The sequence below is a fragment of the Theropithecus gelada genome, chromosome X (genome assembly GCF_003255815.1).
Source record: "Theropithecus gelada isolate Dixy chromosome X, Tgel_1.0, whole genome shotgun sequence".
Lineage (NCBI taxonomy): Eukaryota > Metazoa > Chordata > Mammalia > Primates > Cercopithecidae > Theropithecus > Theropithecus gelada.
In genome coordinates this window covers 11150165-11169867 of record NC_037689.1, presented here as the reverse complement: position 1 = coordinate 11169867, position 19703 = coordinate 11150165, and the positions used below count along the sequence as shown (strand labels likewise).

The 19703-nt window shown below is 40.9% G+C and overlaps 1 protein-coding gene across 6 annotated transcripts in view; it reads right to left on the bottom strand.

Annotated features, from left to right (window-relative positions):
* Positions 1 to 7850: 7850 nt before the first annotated feature.
* The window catches only part of ZNF182 (zinc finger protein 182), a 31833-nt gene continuing 19980 nt past the window's right edge, over positions 7851 to 19703 (bottom strand). For 5 of the 6 annotated variants that reach the window (XM_025372504.1, XM_025372502.1, XM_025372503.1 and 2 more), the window contains 3 exons: positions 16582 to 16708; positions 16245 to 16334; positions 7851 to 10796 (listed from right to left, as the gene is read on the bottom strand). In XM_025372504.1, the coding sequence (XP_025228289.1) occupies positions 9166 to 10796; positions 16245 to 16334; positions 16582 to 16708 (1848 nt within the window). In that variant the 3' untranslated portion in view covers positions 7851 to 9165. The remainder of the gene's footprint in view (positions 10797 to 16244; positions 16335 to 16581; positions 16709 to 19703) is intronic. The other variant, XM_025372506.1, reaches the window with a different exon arrangement.

The window sequence follows — 19703 nt, the reverse complement described above, 5'->3', positions numbered from 1 at the left end:
TAATCCCCAGTGCTGGATATGAGGTCTGGTGGGAGGTGTTTGGATCATGGAAGTGGATCCCTCATGGATGGCTTGGTGCCATTCTTGCAATAATGAGTGAGTTCTTGCTCTATGAGTTCATGCAAGATCTGATTGTTGAAAAGGGCCTGATACCTCCTCCTGTCTCCCTTGTGGCATGCTGGCTTCCCTTTACCTTCCACCATGAGGCCCTCACCAGAAACAGGTGTGAGCACCATGCTTCATGTACAGACTACAGAACCACAAGCCAAACATCTTTTCTTTATAAACTACCCGAGTTGCAGGTATTCCTTTATAACAATGCAAAAACAGACTAATACAGTGTGCTTATAAGAGAAAGAGATTAGAGCTGTTTCTCTTAGCCATGTGAGAACACACGAGATGATGCCATCTGCAAACCAGGAAGGTGGCCCTCAACAGATTTCAGATCAGCTGGTGCCTTGATCTTGGAATTCCCAGTCCCCAGAACTATGAGCAATGTCTGTTGTTTAAGCCACCCAATCTACAGTATTCTGTTATGGCAGCATAAGCTGACTAAGACAGGTTCTCTCTGCCCAGTGTTGATAGATCTTTATATATTTTTTGCCACATTTGCTTCAGATATATACACACACATATATATGTACATACATACATATACAGATATACACACACCATTATAGATAAATGCAGTTGAAGCTCCCTGTATACACCTTCCTTCTTTCACCTCATTCTCTCCATAGAGTTCATTTCTCCATGTCTGATATTGGTATAAACATACCTACTTTCTTAGGTTAGTCTTTGCGTAACATATCTTTCTCCATCTTTGCTCTCTACCTTTTTGTGTACTCATAATAAAGGCACCCTGCTGTCCTCAGATGCTGGAGACCAAGGCAGCACTACAATCATAACATTAACAGATGAGCCAATACATGAGCCCACACATGTATCTCAAGCCCAAGAATTGGTGGCAGATCCTTTATAAGCCCAGAACATATCCTGTGCTCAATGTGAGCCTCACCCCAACTTGGCATGACCACCATTCTAGTGGCTTCATCTCACAAAGTCCTATGAAAGAAATATGGGACATGCAGCAAAAGCAATCTTCTTGCAGTACTAGAACCAGGTCCAGTGACCTATCCAGATGCAAGGGCCCAAGCTAGTATTAGGCATTGGAGAGAGACTTAGAAAACTTAGAGGCAGGCCCTTGCACAGGGACTGGAGCTCCGACTTGTGGGTAGCACTGAAGAAAGCTATGACTCTTAAGGGTAGCACATGCTGTAGTCGGGCTTAGTCTTCATTTGCTCTGACAACCTTGGTCTTTAAAAAATTCTCTGGCTTCTTGGCCCCTCAAATCTCAGGTGCCTCAGCAGCTTTCTGATGACTCCAAATAGTTTTTGTCTTTTATCCAGTTGCTCTCAATAGGAACATTGGTATGCCAAGAGCTTGTCTGTCATCACCAAAAGAAGTTTCTCTAATAAGATTTTTGTTTCTCCTCCAACGTGTAACAAAACCCAGATTGAGTGCAAGCATCCTTTGTGTAAACAGAGAAGAATAAAGATCCCATATATCTTTTTCTTTTTTTTCTTTTTTTTTTCTTTTTTTTTTCTTTTTTTTCTTTTTTTGAGACGGAGTCTCGCTTTGTCGCCCAGGCTGGAGTGCAATGGCGCGATCTCGGCTCACTGCAAGCTCCGCCTCCCGGGTTCCCGCCATTCTCCCGCCTCAGCCTCCGAGTAGCTGGGACTACAGGCGCCCGCCACCACGCCCGGCTAGTTTTTTGTATTTTTAGTAGAGACGGGGTTTCACCATGTTAGCCAGGATGGTCTCGATCTCCTGACCTCGTGATCCACCCGCCTCGGCCTCCCAAAGTGCTGGGATTACAGGCTTGAGCCACCGCGCCCGGCCCCCATATATCTTTTTCTTATCACCCAGGGATACAGCCATCATGTGTTGTTGCAGGATTAGTGGCATTGGAGGATGAGGAATGAGGTAGCTTTTAAAACCTTAGTCTGCAGTGGGCCGTCACGTGTTGATGCAGGGACGAGTGACATTGGAGGATGAGACTGAGGACTTCACCTGGCAGCAGTGGCACCTGGACCCTGCTCAGAAGACTCTGTGTGGAGACCTGATACTAGAGAATTAGTCAGCTGGTGTCTGGGGAGGGAAGACTTTCCAGGGTAATTTGGTATTTATGATTACTGTGTCTAGGTTGATCCCTTTGGCATACCATTGACATACCGTGTCTTTCTTAAAGGAAGTGGGTCTCTGGTCATTAGGAAGTGGGTCTCTGGTGGTTACAGGACATGGATACAAGCTCCTCAGATGAAAGGACACCTCCACGTCTTCCCCCATTCTTTGCCTAGCTTTGAGAAAGAACCCTGCTTCTCTTCCTTGTCCTCAGGATCTGATCCCTGCCTCCTTCAGCTGGAGCAAGTCTTTCTAGGTCATCCTTCCTTTCCCTAACCCTTTTCACTTTCCCTCCAGCCACTTGTCATCAACTCCATTCCTTATGCACTCAGACATTTATAGATCTGTCGTTTTTCAAATTTGTGACTTGTACTTCTACTTCCTTTTCTCATTCTTGTGAAAGGCTCAGGTGTTTTCTACTTGTGTTATACAACCAGATTCCACCACACCCCTTAACTCCTCCTTTCAAGGATCTCCATTAGGTGGCCCTATCAGTTGTTTCTGTTCTCCCAAACTGAAGTTATGTTACTGTATTAGTCTACTCTCCCACTGCTATAAAGAACTAACTAAGACTGGGTAATTTATAAAGAAAAGAGGTTTAGGCCGGGCGCGGTGGCTCATGCCTGTAATCCCAGCACTTTGGGAGGCCGAGACGGGTGGATCACGAGGTCAAGAGATCGAGACCATCCTGGCTAACACGGTGAAACCCCGTCTCTACTAAAAAATACAAAAAACTAGCCAGGCGAGGTGGCGGGTGTCTGTAGTCCCAGCTACTTGGGAGGCTGAGGCAGGAGAATGGCGTGAACCCGGGAGGCAGAGCTTGTGGTGAGCCGAGATCGTGCCACTGCACTCCAGCCCGGGCGACAGACCGAGACTCCGTCTCAAAAAAAAAAAAAAAAAAAAGGAAAGAGGTTTAATTGACTCACAGTTCCACAGGCTGTACAAGAAGCATGGCTGGGGAAGCCTCAGGAAACTTACAATCATGGCAGAGGGTGAAGAGGAAAGAGGCACATCTTATATGGCTGGAGCAGGAGGAATAGAGAACAGGCAGAGGTGCTACACACTTTTAAACAACCAGATCTCACGAGACTTCACTCACTATCACAAGAACAGCAAGGGGGAAATCCACTCCCATGATCCAATCAGCTCCCACCAGGTCCCTCCTCCAACACTGGGGATCACAATTTGACATGAGATTTGGGTGGGGACATAAATCCAAACCATATCGGGTGTCTTTGTTTTCTAGTTGTTTGTTGCTGATGCAAAGAAAAACAATTTCTATAGTTTGAGTTTATATTTAGCAACTTTGCTAAATTCACTTATTAATTCTAACAATTTATCTATAGATACTTTGGATTTTTCTATGTACACATCATCTGCAGAAATTGAAAGCCTTATTTATTCACTTCCAGTCATTACTCCTTTTCTTTTTTTGCGTTAATGCACTGCCTCCGACCTCCAGTACAATGTTGATTAGAAGTGAGCATACCAGGTGTCCTTGTCTCATTCCCAATCTCAGGAGGAAATATTTTCCATGTTACCATTAAGTTTTGCCATGCTTCTTTTAAACACACCCTTCATCAGGCTAAGGAAGTTCTCTTCTATTTCTAGTTTGCTAAGAATTTATACTGCGTTGAATTTTCTCAAATCCCTTTCTCTTTAGAGAAATTAGTAATAGATCATATAATTTATTATGAATATATGAATTCATATATTCATATACATTCAACACAATATCATCAAAATAATAGGTTATATGATCTCTAAGAAAGATCATATAACCTATTATTAATTACATTGACTTTTTAAATTTATTGGCATATTTTCCATAATTCCCTGTCCTTTTAATGTTTGTAGAATCTGTAGTGATGGATATTTATCATGGACATTTGAAATTTTGTATTTTATTTGTTGATCAGTCTAGAGTTTCTTGCATATATTAATCTTTTCAGAGAACTAGCTTTGATTTTTGCTATTGTTTGTCCTCTAGAGGTCATGAAAACAAATGTGAAGGAGGAAATTCACAAGAAGTGCCAAGCATATATAGTAAGCTAGACACTTATGAGACATGAAGAAAATGCATAGGATGTGTAAAGTATAGATAAGTAAACAAGTAGCTTTTAGACAGGCAAAATTCGTAAGATGTGTTATAGTTACCAAGCAAGCAACTTGTAAGATGTACTAAAGATAAATGGAATACATAGAATATGATAGAACAAATGAGTATATTACTTATAGATAGAAAGGGACAGGAACACCAACTCATAAGGTATCCTACCACCTTGGTTATATTATACTTAAATTAACCACCAACTGGTGACACTCAGTACTGTTCCATTGAACACAGATAAAACTCATCACTGTTCAGGCTAATTGGTAAGCTATAAGCTGAGGTAAGCAAGGTATGTCATTGACCTTGAGCACCTTCAGTCTGATTGGGGCCCTTTTTCAAACCTCAACTCTGGTCCTTGTAACCAATAAGGCTGATGGAACAGAGACAGACAGAGACAGAGGCAGGGTCTATGAACATTCCATAACACAGGACTCAGGAAATGTAATCCTTCACCCTGTTTGTACCCTAAGTCTGTTAACTTACTCCATCTCTTTGCTTCTTCATGTGTATATATATACACATATCTGTCCTATACGTATATATACACATATATGGATATTTATATATGTATACATATTTGCATTTTTCAAAAAAATTGATTTAATAAGCCATGTGACTCAACAATTTTATTTATTTATTTTTAAGGCAGTCTCACTGTGTCACCCAGGCTGGGGGCAATCTCGGCTCACTGCAACCTCCACCTCCTGGGTTCAAGCAATTCTCCTGCCTCAGCCTCCCAAGTAGCTGGGACTACAGGCATGTGCCACCACGCCTAGCTAACTTTCGTATTTTTAGTAGAGACGGGGTTTCACCATGTTGGCCAGGCTGGTCTTGAACTCCTGACTTCCAGCAATCCACCTGCCTTGGCCTCCCAAAGTGCCAGGATTACAGGCGTGAGCCACCATGCCCGGCCTGACTCAAGCATTTTAATTTGGTCTGTGAGCCTTTCTATTCTGAGACTTCTAGGGTAGCTTGCCTGGTCACATATGGAACACTATCATTGTATCAAGGGAATTTCTCACATTAACAGAGCCCAAAGGATAAAGTGGGAAGGGACCATAATTCACAGTTTGGAGTTTACCTAAAGAAACAGGACAATAATATGAAATAATTGGCTAAAATATTGGGGGCCCAGTATTGATCTGGGTGGTTATGGGGCCAATCAAGGGTCACGGGGCTGATCTTAGGAAACCAGGATAGTTTCGGGAGCCCTAAGAATAAGGTGAAGAAGGACCATAATTAATTTTATTTTAGACATTTTATCTAAAGCAGTAAGACAAATTAAGTAACCGGCATAAATAACGTGGGGGTGGGGCTTAGGGCTGGCCGAGGGGGCACAACAGAGCTGGTATGGGGGAGGTATCAGGGACACCTCTTGCAGTGGGTCCTCTCCCCCTCTGAGTATATATAAGTAACAATGGCAAGGAAATTGTATTAGTCTGTTCTCACACTGCTAAAATACCTGAGACTGGGTAATTTATAAAGAAAAAAGGTTAAGTTGGCTTACTGTCCTGCAGGCTGTACAGGAAGCATGGAAGCATCTGCTTCCAGGGAGGCCCGAGGGAGCTTTTACTCATGGCAGAAGGCAAAGAGGGAGCAGGCATCTTACATGGCAGGAGCAGGAGGAAGAAAGGAAGAAGGTGCTATACACGTTTACACAATCAGATCTCATCAGAAGTCACTAACTATATGGTACTAAGGCGGGATGGTGCTAAACCATACATGAGAACTCCACCCCCAACATCCAATCACCTTCCATCAGACCCCTCCTCCAACATGGGATTACAGTTCGACATGAGATTTGGATGGGGACACAGATCCAAACGACATCAGGGATGGAACACAGAAGTGACATTCATTGAGCACTGTGTCCAGAACACAGGCTGATCCCATCCCATACACCTGTGGTCACTGCAGGGTCTTCAGCGCAGCTCCTCGTTGTGCAGAAACCCCAGGGATCACCTCCCACCTCCACCCAACTCCCCATCGCCAACAACGCAAGGTCATGCATCACTAAGACCCCAAGACCCTATAACCTCTGACACCACAGATCCCCATCACTCACCCCAGAGTGCCTCCCATTCCAGCACAGTCTTCCCACCTTGACTGCCCGGGGTTCTTCCCCTCTTCACTCATTAGTGTCATGCCATGCTTTGCCACTTTCCTGCACTGCTCTTCACCCAACACCATTAACCACTGTCATTTACACTGTGCCTCATATCACTCCCAATTTCCTCCACTCTCCACTCACTCACTGGCACTCTACTCCCTCCTTCTCTCCCCAACACTACTCATGTTTACTTACACTCAACTGTGTCTTCTCCAGTAACTCACACCACTGGATATTTCCCCCATTTCACCCTACTCTTCCCTGTTCACCACCCTTCTGCCCCTCTTTACTCCATTCACTTCCCACTTTGCCCTTCGTTACCCTCCTCTCTCTTCCTCCAATCCCAATCCTTTTATTCACATGCTGATGTTCATCTCCATCCATCCCCGTCTTTGCTTCACTCACCTCCATTCACCCACATGTGGCCCATCAGCTTGCCATTTGTGTTCCAGGAAGCAGGAGTCCAAGATCTACCTGAAATGGTGAGATCTGACCCTCACTCCCACCCCACTACAGGATGACCTTCAATGGACCTGAAACCCTAGGAAGATTCTCTATAAGTAGAAAGGCAAAATAGCTTTATTTCCAGTGCCCTTGGGCATCTTTCAAGGAGACTGTACCAGGAGCAAGCCAGTCTGCCCCACATTTCCTCTCCCTGGAAAGGCACTGAATGTGACATGTTTACTTTACATAGTTCATAAAGTGAGCCCACGGCTTGTTTCCTTGCAGTATTACTCAGGGAAAAAAGAAGGCCTGGAAGGGCACAGGCAGGGTCTCAGGTCTAACTCACCCACCCGTTTTGATAAATCCAAACATTGCCCATCCCTAGTTTTTCATAGCTTAAGTTGTCCAGTTCCAGCAAAGAGATGGCCCCAGTGAAAAGCCACAGAACCATGAGGGCCACAAATACAGTAATTCACAAGCAGGACCGCTTGTTCTGAAGCAAACGTCCTGTTATGTGGTCTTTGGCTATGTCCATTCAGACCATCACTCTCAATCTGTCTCTCACCTTAGAAAATATGTATCACCAGCACTAGTGCGACCTTAGAGGAGCAAGTTATTCAACCTCTCTATGGATTAGTGTTTTGCAGCACTTGTAAAAACCGTTTGTATGAATGATGTAATAAAAATCATTTCGTTAAGATATGGAAAGTCCTCGGTGGGCTTTAGTACAGGATCTTTTCACAGATGTCACTGTACATACTAAATACGTTCCAGTCTCAATCATTTTAGTGGTCCCAGCTGACCTGAGAATCACTTGATTTGGCAATCTCAGGAAAATAATGCCTATGTGCCTCTGGAATTGATTGAATAACTGTTGTTCTATCTGCTTGGTTATTCAATTGATTCACTAAAAAATAAACTCTACATTGAGCATATCTATATTAAATATTATAAAATCCTGTACCTAGACTGTGACTTTACTATAACAGTAGAACAAAATAGCTTTTAAAATGTTTTATTTTTGAAAAGGTAGTACATCCACATAGTACATAGTACATCCACATTTTCAAAAGCTATGAAAGGATACAGTTGTCTCCCTCTCAATTCCATCCCCACAGCCACCACTGCTCCCTCCCCTTCCAGCGTAATCAGGGTTACCAGGTTCTCGTGTCTCTTTCCAGAGATAACTTATGAATTCACAATTATGTACTTACCATTTTTCTCTTTTATATACAAATGGCAGCATATTATACTCACTGTCCTTAACCTTGTTTTTCCTACCTAATAACATAAACTGAAGGCTATCCCACATCACTACATAAATGGTAACCTAGTTCTCCTTATTTATTCATTGTTGTCTACCCAGGAGTAGGCTGTATGAATATACCACAATTTAGGGAACCAGAACCCTGATACGGTATCATTTAGACAGCTTCCAATCTTTTGTTTTCACAAACAGTGCATTAATGAATACTTCTGTATGTTCATCATTTTGTACATGTGTGAGTATGTACATTCCTAGAAGTGGAATTGCTGGCCCCAAAACCAAATGCATTTGTGGTTTTGATTACTTTTGAATCATTCCTCTTTGAATGAGAAGAGTTTTTCCTGGACTTGCTATTTGCTGGAGGTTCATGTGGGAAAAGAAACCAGGGCCACATTCCAAGCAGATCAGTTTTTTTTGACAACTGAGATTCTTTCCCCCCACGTTAGTTCTTTCTGACTTGACTTCTCCCAAGTCAGTAAACGGGCAGCTGTGGGGCTCTTCACAAGGAAAAGTCCCTTCTCTTCCCCCAGCACCCCCATAACTGTTTCTCCCATCAGTAGAAGACTACTTTCTACAAATATGGCTTGTCTGAGTGACTCCTTCTCGAGGCCCCAGCCTGTTTCTCCTCGGACCCCAAAAGGTCTAGGAAACATCCTACCTCCTACCTGCCCACGCACTATTACCACTGTTATATTTATGGTTCCACGCCTCGGTGTATATCCCGAACCTCAGCTAAGAGTCCTTACCAGTGCTGTCTCGCATCTGCAGCCTTGAGCACGCTCACTCTGAAATCTCCTGCACCAGTGCTTCATTTCCTCTGCCTGTGGTAGCCCTCTTATCAGGGTTGCAGCTGTCTTCTAATTTTGTCAGATACAGAGATTACACTTCTGCTTTTTCTCCCGTAGCTTTTGGGTTATGACCGAGATGAAAAGAAAGGCTGAGTTTACTCCCATATTTAAACCAGAAGTCGGAATATACTTTTCAAATGTGAATTAAATTGACACAACTTTCCTTCAATGTCCATAATATATACTGTTGATTAGCTCTCTAATGTGCCATGAACTTTGACTTCCGAGTGTGGCCTCTTCCATGGGCTTTCTTTCCTGTATGGGTTCGTTGATGTACAATAAGGTTTGATTTTTGGGTAAAGGCTTTCCCACATTCCGTACATTTATAGGGTTTCTCTCCAGTATGAGTTCTTTGATGCACAGTGAATGTTGACTTTTCTCGGAAGGCTTTGCCACACTCAGCGCATGCATAGGGTTTCTCTCCTGTGTGCGTTCTCTGATGTATTATGAGCTGTGACTTCTGGCTAAAAGCTTTCCAACACACAGGACATTCATAGGGTTTCTCTCCTGTATGGATTCTCTGATGTATAATGAGCTTTGACTTTTCTCTGAAGGCTTTGCCACATTCATTACATTTATAGGGTTTTTCTTCTGTATGAGTTCTTTGATGGATAATGAGATATGATTTCTGTGAAAATGCTTTTTCACATTCATTGCACTCATAAGGTTTCTCTCCTGTATGACCTCTCTGATGTAGCATGAGGTAGGACTTCTGAGAGAAGGCTTTCTCACATTCATTACATTCAAAGGGTTTCTCTCCTGAATGAGTTCTCTGATGTACACCAAGGTTTGACTTTTGCGTGAAGGTTTTTCCACACACATCACATTCATAGGGTTTCTCTCCTGTATGAGTTCTTTGATGCACAATGAGGGTTGACTTCTCATTGAAAGACTTCCCACATTCAGTACATTTATGAGGTTTCTCTCCCGTATGAGTTCTCTGGTGTATAATGAGAGTTGACTTATCACTGAAAGTTTTCTTACACTCATTACATTCATGGGGTTTCTTTCCTGTATGGGTACTATGATGTATAATTAGATCAAGCTTCTGTATGAAAGATTCTCCACATTTAGTGCATTCATAGGTTTTCTCTCCAGTGTGGGTTTTCTGATGGACAATGAGATTGGACTTCTGAGTGAAGGCTTTTCCACATTCATTACATTCATAAGGTTTCTCTCCTGTGTGAGTCCTGTAATGTATGATGACAGTTGACTTTTCTCTGAAGGCTTTTCCACATTCAGGACACTCAAAGGGTCTCTCTCCTGTATGAGTTCGCAAGTGTATAATGAGCTGAGATTTTTGGCTAAAGGCTTTTCCACATTCGGTACATCCAAAAGGTTTCTCTCCTGTATGAGTTCTCCAATGTACAATGAGGTGTGACTTCTTGCTGAAGGTTTTCCTACATGCAGTACATTCAAAGGGTTTCTCTCCATTTTTAATTCTCTGATGTAGACTAAGGCCTTTCTTTCGCCTAAGACCTTTCCCACACTCTTTATAGCCATAGGGCTTCACTCCAGGATTTGTTTTCTCATACTCAGTATGGAAGAATAATTTTGCACATCCATTATCATATTTATTTTCTGCAGAATGTCTACTAAATAAGTCTAAATTATCTACCATATTATTTCCAAATGATTTGTGTTTATCGGGTCTTTGTATTGAAGCAACAAGGTTTGTACTCAAATGAAGTATGTTTCCAAACTCATGACAGTCACGACCACTCTTGGTGGTAATTGTTTTCTCGTCAGAAAATCCAACTTGCATCAGCAGACGTTTATCTTGGTCATCCTGATGTTGCCTCTCAATCTGTTCATCAACTTGACAGACTTCTAGAAAGAAGTACAATAAACCACCTTTATGCTTTGACATTATGGAACGGACCTTCTTTAGAATTATTCTGCCATATGAAAGCTGATACTATCATCTCATTTTATCAGAGTTCCTGGAGAGAGAGTTTTTACTAAACTCCCACCTGCTGGTCTTTTTGTTACCAAGAACAATCTTACCCTGACACCTCAGTCTTTCTTACCTGTATTTATACATCACACCTGACTTCCATTAACTCTGGGAAACTTATACCCTTAATCTTCAGTTATCATATAAACTTTTTTTTTTTTTTTTAAAAGACAGGATCTCAGGTCTGTTGCCAGGCTGGAGTTTAGGGGCAAAATCACAGCTCACTGCAGCCTTGACCACCTGAGCTCAAGCAGTCCTCCCACCTCAGCCTCCTGAGTAGCTGGGACTGCAAGCACGAGCCACCACATCTGGCTAATTTTTATATTTTTTGTAGAGACAAGGTCTCACTATGTTGCCCATGCTGGTCTCAAACTCCTGGTCTCAAGCAATCCTCCCGCCTCAGCCTCCCAAAGTGCTGGGATTACAGGCACGAGCCACCACACCTGGCCAGTATTATATGAAGTCTTAACTGTACCTGACTTACAGAATTTCTGTCTAGGTGGAAATGCAACAGCATGATTCTCAGACTCATGTCTTACAACAGTAACACCAAATCCACATTCTCAATGAATGAAAGAAAAATATAGAATGATTAGCTTGACAAAAACAAAAAGCTAAAAATATTTGCCCAATCTGGGTTCACCTGTGTATCCATCAAAGCTTCCATTCACAGTTCTTCAACACCACCTTCTCTGCTCCTGTCTATACTATTTCCACTAAAACCTCTGCCTATTCTGTACTCCAAACCCTTCTTTATGTTCCATCACCCACATAGCCCTGTGTTCTGTATTTTGCTATATTCAGAATCTAGATAACTTTCAAGAGGCAGGTCAGTCTTTTCTAAAAAGCTTACTCTGATCTTCCTATATAACTTAAATTTTTATTAACTTCTAAAGTAGTCAGTCATCTGTATCACTCATTTAAACAGTTAAAATTGCAAAGCCTTGCCCTTAATTTCATTTCATCAATTGCAAGCAGCACATTATTTCACATTTTAACATCTCTGAATTCAGATGCACCTTACAATCAACGTCATAGGTTAATTGGTGGCAATTTTTCTTTCTTAGTGGTATGTCTTTAAATCTATGGCAAGTACTTTTTGTACATATGGTGAGTTTTAAATCTTTTACAGTTTACTTTTCTTCTTACTTTTCCCCAAATTTTTATATGAAAATTTTCAAGCATAGAAAAAGTTGAAAGAGTACAATAACTATTCATATTACCACTTAGATTCAATAATGTTAACGTTTTGCTACAGTGATCCTGAATTTTAACATGGATTGTGCAGCTGTGATTTTTCTTCCTGTGACTTCCTTTCTTTGGCTAGCTAAGCATTAGTTCTTAGCCAGAGATGAACACAAAATCATATGAAGAACTTTTTACAAAATGCTCTCCATGGGACCCAAGCTCCACCAAAGATCTGCTGAATCTGAACCTTCTTAGGTGGTAAGAAGCAGTATGGCCCATGTGGTTAGGGTCCTGGGCTCTCTAGCCCAGGAGAAAATCCTGGCTCAACCTTTCACTTGGTCTGTGACCTCAGGCAAGTGATCTAAACTATTTGTATCTTACTTCCCCACCCATAAAGGAATTGTAACAGTGCCCACCCAAATGGATGTTGAGAGAATTAAATTACTTACAACAGGGCTTGCAGGGTACACAGGAAGTACTTTAAATTGTTTACCACCACTGTTACTATTACAACTACTACTATTATGATTTTTAAGAATCACTACATTACTGTAAAAAGAAAGAGTATCTTTATATATTTAACATGTTATAGAATATTAAGTGAAAAATGGTGAATAAAACTGTGCATACACTGTTACTTGAGGCAGGAAACAAAGGGAAAAACTGGGTGATGCTGGAGGTTATTTTGAGCCATAGGACAGGGAAGCTGAAGGGTTTTTAAAGTGTGGTGTGTGGTGTATGTGTGTGTGTTTGTGTGTTATGATATGGTATTAGTTTCATCACTTTGCTTCTTTTACAGCAAGGAATGAGATGAGATCATTTGCTAAAAGAGGGAAAAACAACTTGGAGTGGAGGTTTGAAGGAAGCAAGAAAGGTGTTAGAAGACATGGAATCAAACCTAAGTGTCCATCAAGGAATATCAACGGATAAAGAAAATGTCATCTGTTTACACAGTGGAATACTGTTCAGCCATAAGAAGGAATTAAATATTGTTATTTGCAGCTACATGGATAAGCCTGGAGGACATTATGTTAAGTGAAATAAGCGAGGCACAGAAAGACAAACACTGCATGATCTCACTCATATATGGGAGCTAAAGGAGTTGATCTCATAGAAGTAGAGAGCAGAATAGTGACCAGACACTGGGAGGTGAAGAGGGGAAGAGAGGATAGGGAAAGGTTGGTAAATGGGTGCAAAGATATAGTTAGATAGGAGGAATAAGTTTCAGTGTTACATTGCACAGCAGGGTGTCTACAGTTAACAATAATATAGTGTATCTTTCAAAATAGCTAAAAGAAAAGATTTTGAATGTTCTCACCACAAAGAAACAAATGTTTGATGTGATGAATATACTAACTACCCAAATTTCATCATGACACACTGTATATATGTATCAAAACATCACACCATACTCCATAAATATGTACAATTATGTGTCAACTAAAAGTAAAACTTTTAAAAATGTTTAAAACACTGTGCATAGTAGGAAATGAATAAATATATATTCCTACAGGTTCATGTTGTAAAAAATGATGGAAGAATAAACCTTTAAATTTTAATAAAGATTACCTATGAGGAAGGAAGGAAGGGAATGGAATGGAAAGGGAAAGAAGCTGGACTTTTCTGAATATACCTTGTTTTCTGTATTGATTTTGGAACCAAGTAAATCTTTTGTAACTATTTTATATAATCATAAAGCAAAACTGAACATAAAAGATTCCTTAATAATAGTAAATATTCTTTCTGCTGCATTTGCTAATGACCATGCTGAAAAGTCTTGATTCTCAATGGCACCGAAATGATTACCTCAATTCATTCAACTCGCTATACACAAGCAACAGTCTCAAGAAGAATACTAACAATACTACTGTCAGATGTAAGATTAATAAATTAAAAACATTTAAGCCCAAAATTTGATTTGGAAATATTAATTTGAACACATGAGATATGTTTTCTGTAAAACATTTATACATAATAGTTCCTAGCTCTGTCAATGAAAAGGCCTCGAAACAATTCTCTAACCTCTAAATCATGGGCTTAAAACATTATTTTCCACTAAAAAGAGCCAGGGTCCCTTGGAGAAATCACCAATTCTAGGTCAGAGGCAGGAAATATACAAATGGAGCCTGGGACATGTTGTAACACCAGAAAGCAAGGAAGCTACCAAAGACTCAGGAGCCAACTTGAAGGAGATTCCACCGGCCAAAGATGGGACAGTGTAATGTATAATACGGAAAATAAGATAATGGATTAAAACATAGAAATGTATACACCCATAAGTCCATAAATGATTCACAAAAAAGATATAACTTATTGGTCACCTTTGGATGATGCTACAAAATCAATTCATTATTTTGAAAACTAGTAAATAAATGGAAAAGCTCAATCACTGAGCCTGTCTTTTCTGTATGATATGTAACTCATGGTAGCCAAATAATAGATGAGAAGCAATTTCTCTTTATAGAATTATTCCAGTGGGGCCAGGTGCGGTGCCTCACGCCTGTAATCCCAGCACTTTGGGAGGCCAAGGCAGGCGGATCACAACATCAGGAGATCGAGACCATCCTGGCTAACACAGTGAAACCCCATCTCTACTAAAAATACAAAAATTTAGCTTGGCGTGGTGACACACACCTGTAGTCCCAGCTACTCGGGAGGCTGATGCAGGATAATTGCTTGAACCTGGGAGGCGGAGGCTGCAGTGAGCCAAGATTGCACCACTGCACTGCAGCCTAGGTGACAGAGCAAGACTCCGTCTCTAAAAAAAAAAAAAAAAGTTAAACATACAGTTCCTTTTATACCACCATATGGTATAATTCCAATCCTACGTATCTACCCAAAAGAAAGAAAAACATGTATCACCACAAAAATGTGTACATCAACGTACACAGCACCATCATCCATAATAACCAAAAAGTAGAAACAAGCAAAATGTCCATCAACTGATGAATGGACAAACAAAATGTGTTCTATCCTAACAATGGAATTTTATTCCTCCATAAAAAGGAATGAAGTACTGATACATGGTACAATGTGGATGAACCTTGAAAACACACCAAGTGAAAGAAACCAGACATAAAAGGCCACATTTTGTCTGACTCCATTTAAATAAAATGTCCAGAATAGGCAAAACCATAGAGACAAAATAGATCAGTGGTTGCCAGGGAGTGAGGGGAAGAGGGAAGAGAGAGTGACTGCTAGGGAGTAGGGGCTTCTTTTCAGTGTGATGAACATGTTCTAGAATTAGGTAGTGGTGGCCAGGCGCGGTGGCTCAAGCCTGTAATCCCAGCACTTTGGGAGGCCGAGACGGGCGGATCACGAGGTCAGGAGATCGAGACCATCCTGGCTAACATGGTGAAACCCCGTCTCTATTAAGAAATACAAAAAACTAGCCGGGCGAGGTGGCGGGCGTCTGTAGTCCCAGCTACTCGGGAGGCTGAGGCAGGAGAATGGCGTGAACCCGGGAGGCGGAGCTTGCAGTGAGCTGAGATCCGGCCACTGCACTCCAGCCCGGGCGACAGAGCGAGACTCCGTCTCAAAAAAAAAAAAAAAAAAAAAAATTAGGTAGTGGTGATAGTTGCACAACTCTGTGAATACACTAAAAACTACTGAATTGTATACTTTAAAAGGGTGAATTTTATGGTATGTGAATTTTATCTCAATAAAGCTACTTTTAAAAAATAGATAACCAAGATGTTTTAGGAGAGCAAATCTGACAAATATCTAAACTGAACGAGAAGACTGGACTCAGGTTGTTCAATCTGAAATTAGCACATTAGAGTCCAGGCCTGTGACTAACGTGGGCCTGGCTTCAGATAAGTCAGTGACAGGTGACAGTCGTGGAAGTGGCAGGGCCAGGAGGTTGTGGCATTTAAAAGACACTTCCATATGGGACAAAAGGAACTGTGCAGAAACTTGCAGGTAAGCACCAACTTACGGAGAGTGGCCTGGTGTATGGGGGACAGCAGGAGTGTCAGTTTTGTGTCTGAGGTGTTCATGTTCCTGTCCTCCAACAGTGCCAAGGGCCAGAACCTTTTCCTAAGATATTCCTGAAAGCCCTGTCAGAGGGCCTCACCTCTGACTAACAGGGTGGAACTTCATGTCCCCAGAGCCTGGGTCAAAATTCCACTTACCTGGAAAGTTCCAAAATGGGATTTTTCCTTCTGCCGGGCATTCTTCTACCTCCAACTTGAGGATGAGGTTTGGTTTGGTAACCTGCTGCCCTGTTGATGAGAAATGACAGTGATACCTCCTTGGCTTTCAGAGCCTCTGAGACAGAAGAAGTTACATATTAGGGGCAGCACAAGGAATCTATTGCTTGACATAATGGTAAAGTCAAACCATTTAACCTGCATTTTGAGCTTACAAACACTTTTTCAGGAGAGAAAAGGGGAAAACTGAGAAAGGAAATGCCTTCCATTGGATGCAATAATCATAAATAGCAAAATTACCTAAGGAAGCCATTCTTACCCACAAAGACCAAGTTGCTGTAGGTCTCCAGCATCACGTCTCTGTACAGGGTCCTCTGTGGCAGGTTCAGGTACTGCCACTCCTCCTGGGTGAAATCCACAGCCACATCTTCAAATGTCACTAGCCCCTGTAATGGTACATTCCTTTTATTTTAAAATGCTGACCACTAGGTGATGAGGATAAAATGCAGGGGAACTTCTGATTGGGTTCCTGGTTCATCATGACAACTCAATACTGGATGTCTATTTCATATCAAGTTAGTGATCTACTTTGTGGGAGAATCACAAATCATGGTAAAAAAAAAAAAAAAAAAGTAAGAGAATATTTGAGACAATGCCATATCAGCACAAGGATAGACAAACAGTCCAGTGGAACTAAAAAGGGAATCCAAACATGTATAGACACCTGATTTATGACAAAGTTGGCACAGTAAAGCAGTAGGGAGAAGATGACCTTTTTAATAGATGTGAATGGGTTATTAGATATCTATATGGAGAAAATGAAATTTAACCCCTCTAGCCATACATAAAAATCAGCTACAGGTAAATTGTAAATCTAATGTGAGAGGAAAGTGTCCATAAAATAATATGGGAAAATGTTTTCATAAGCTTTGGAGTAGGGAAATAATTCTATAACAAAACATGAAAAGCACCCCTCATAAAGGAAAAGACAAGTGTTACAAGATCAAAAGTACTACAATGAAAAGGCAAGCCACAGATAGGGAAATTACTGGCAATCTTCATGAGGGAGAAAGGTATCGTATCTAGAATATATAAAATAGCCCCTTCAAATCAATAAGAAAATCACACACAAAAGAATGGATAAGAGAAGTGAATAGGTACTTCAAATCACACACAAAAGAATGGATAAGAGAAGTGAACAGGTACTTCACTAAAAAGCAAAACCAAATGATCTATGAACATAAGATAATGTACTCAACCCCATTAGCAATCAGGTAAGTGAAAAATTAAGCCACATTGAGACAGCACTATACACCCACAAGAAAGGTTATAATTAAACAGACTAAAATCACATAATATTGTGTTGAAATGAGAACTCTTACACACTATTAGCAGGAATATAAACTGGTATAATCGCTTTGGTAACAGTTTGGCATTATTTACAAAGGTTAATGGTTTGCATACACCATGACCCAGCAATTCTACTCCTAGGAAAATCAGGCACATGTGCTCTAGAAAATAAATATAGGGATGTTCATAGCAGCACTATTTCTAATACTAGATCACAGATAAAATCCAAATGTCCATCAACAGTAGAATGGGTAAATTGTGGCACAATCATTCAATGGAATGCTGTGTAGTAATGAAAATGAATGAACTGCATGCTGTGAAGCAGGTTCACTGTGCACTCAAAAAAGAAGAAATTCTTTTTAACCTTGGGTTGGACAAGTATTTCTTAGATGTGACACCAAAATTCAAAAGACACTTGTTAAGAGATTAAAAAGACACAGAATGGAAGAAAATATCTGCAAATCAAATATCTGGCAAATAACTTGTATTGAGAATATATATTAAAAAAAACTTTCAAAATTAAAACAACTGGGCAAAAGAGATACTTCACCATGGAAGATAAACAGATGGCAAATAAGCACATAAAAAGATGCTCAACATCATTAGGCATGAGGGAACTGTAAATTAAAACCACAATGAGATACTATTACACACCTATTAGAATGGGGAAAAAACTGACAATACTAAGTGTTGGTGAGGATGTAGAGCAACTGCACCTCTCCTATCATAGGCAGGAATGCAAAATGGCACACAGCTACTTTGGAAAATGATTTTCCAGTTGTTTATGAAGTTAAGCATATACTACCATACAACCCTGTAATCCCACTCCCATGTTTATTTACCTCAGTGAAATGCAAACTTAGGTAAACCCAAAACCCTGTACATGAACATTTATATAGCAGCTACATTTTTAATTATCAAAACCTAGAAACATAACAAAGGCTTTCCAACCAGTGAATGGATAAACAACCTGGAATCCTCCATACAATATAATACCACTTGGCAATAAAAATGAGAGAACTAATGATTTGTGCAACAACATGGATGAACCTCAAATGTATTATGCTAAGTGAAAGAAGCCAGACTCAAAAGGCTGCATACTGCATGATTACATTTATATATTACATTTATGGGAAATAAAAACTACAAAGACTGAAAATACATCTATATTTTCCTTGTCAACAATACTACTTCCCTGGTCAGCAGTACTGTGCATACTGTCACATCTCAATGTGTTGGGAGGGTGACATGAAGGTGAACAACAGAAGCTTCATGGCTGGGACCCTCTGAGACCTCACCCTATGCATCTCTCCCTTTGTTCTACTTGTATCCTTTTGCTATAATAAAACTGTAATCATAAGTATTTACTTTCCTGAGTTCTATGAGTCATTCTACCAAATTATTAAACCTGAGTGTATACTGAGAACCCTTAAGTTGAATCAAGGTGTGGAAGTGGAAGTGGCACCATTCACCATCACCCCTAGTGACCCACTAGCAAAAGTTTTGCTTCCTGTTCCTGCAACATTATGTTCTGCCGGCCTAGAGATCTTAGTTCCAGAGGGAAGAATGCTGCCACCAGGAGACACAACAATGATTCCATTAAACTGGAAGTTAAGATTGCCACCTGGCCACTTTGGGCTCCTCCTACCTGTAAGTCAACAGGCTACAAAGGGTGTTGGCTGGGGTGACTGACCCACACCATCAAGATGAAATCAGTCTAATACTCCACAATGGAGGTAAAGAAGAGTATGTGTAGAATACAGGAGATCCCTCAGGGCATCTCTTAGTATTACCATGCCCTGTGATTAAGGTCAATGGGAAACTACACCAACCCATTCCAGGCAGGACTACAAATGGCCCAGACTCTTCAGGAAAGAAGGTTTGGGTCATTCTACTGGGTAAAACACCACAACCCACTGAGGTGTTTGCTGAAGGCAAGGGGAATACAGAATGGATAGAAGAAGGCAGTTATCAATATCAGCTATGACCATATGAGCAGCTGCAGAAAGGAGGACTGTAATTGTCATGAGGATTTCCTCCTTATTTTGTTAAAAATATGTCTGTGCATGTTTACACCTGTATTAAGAAAAT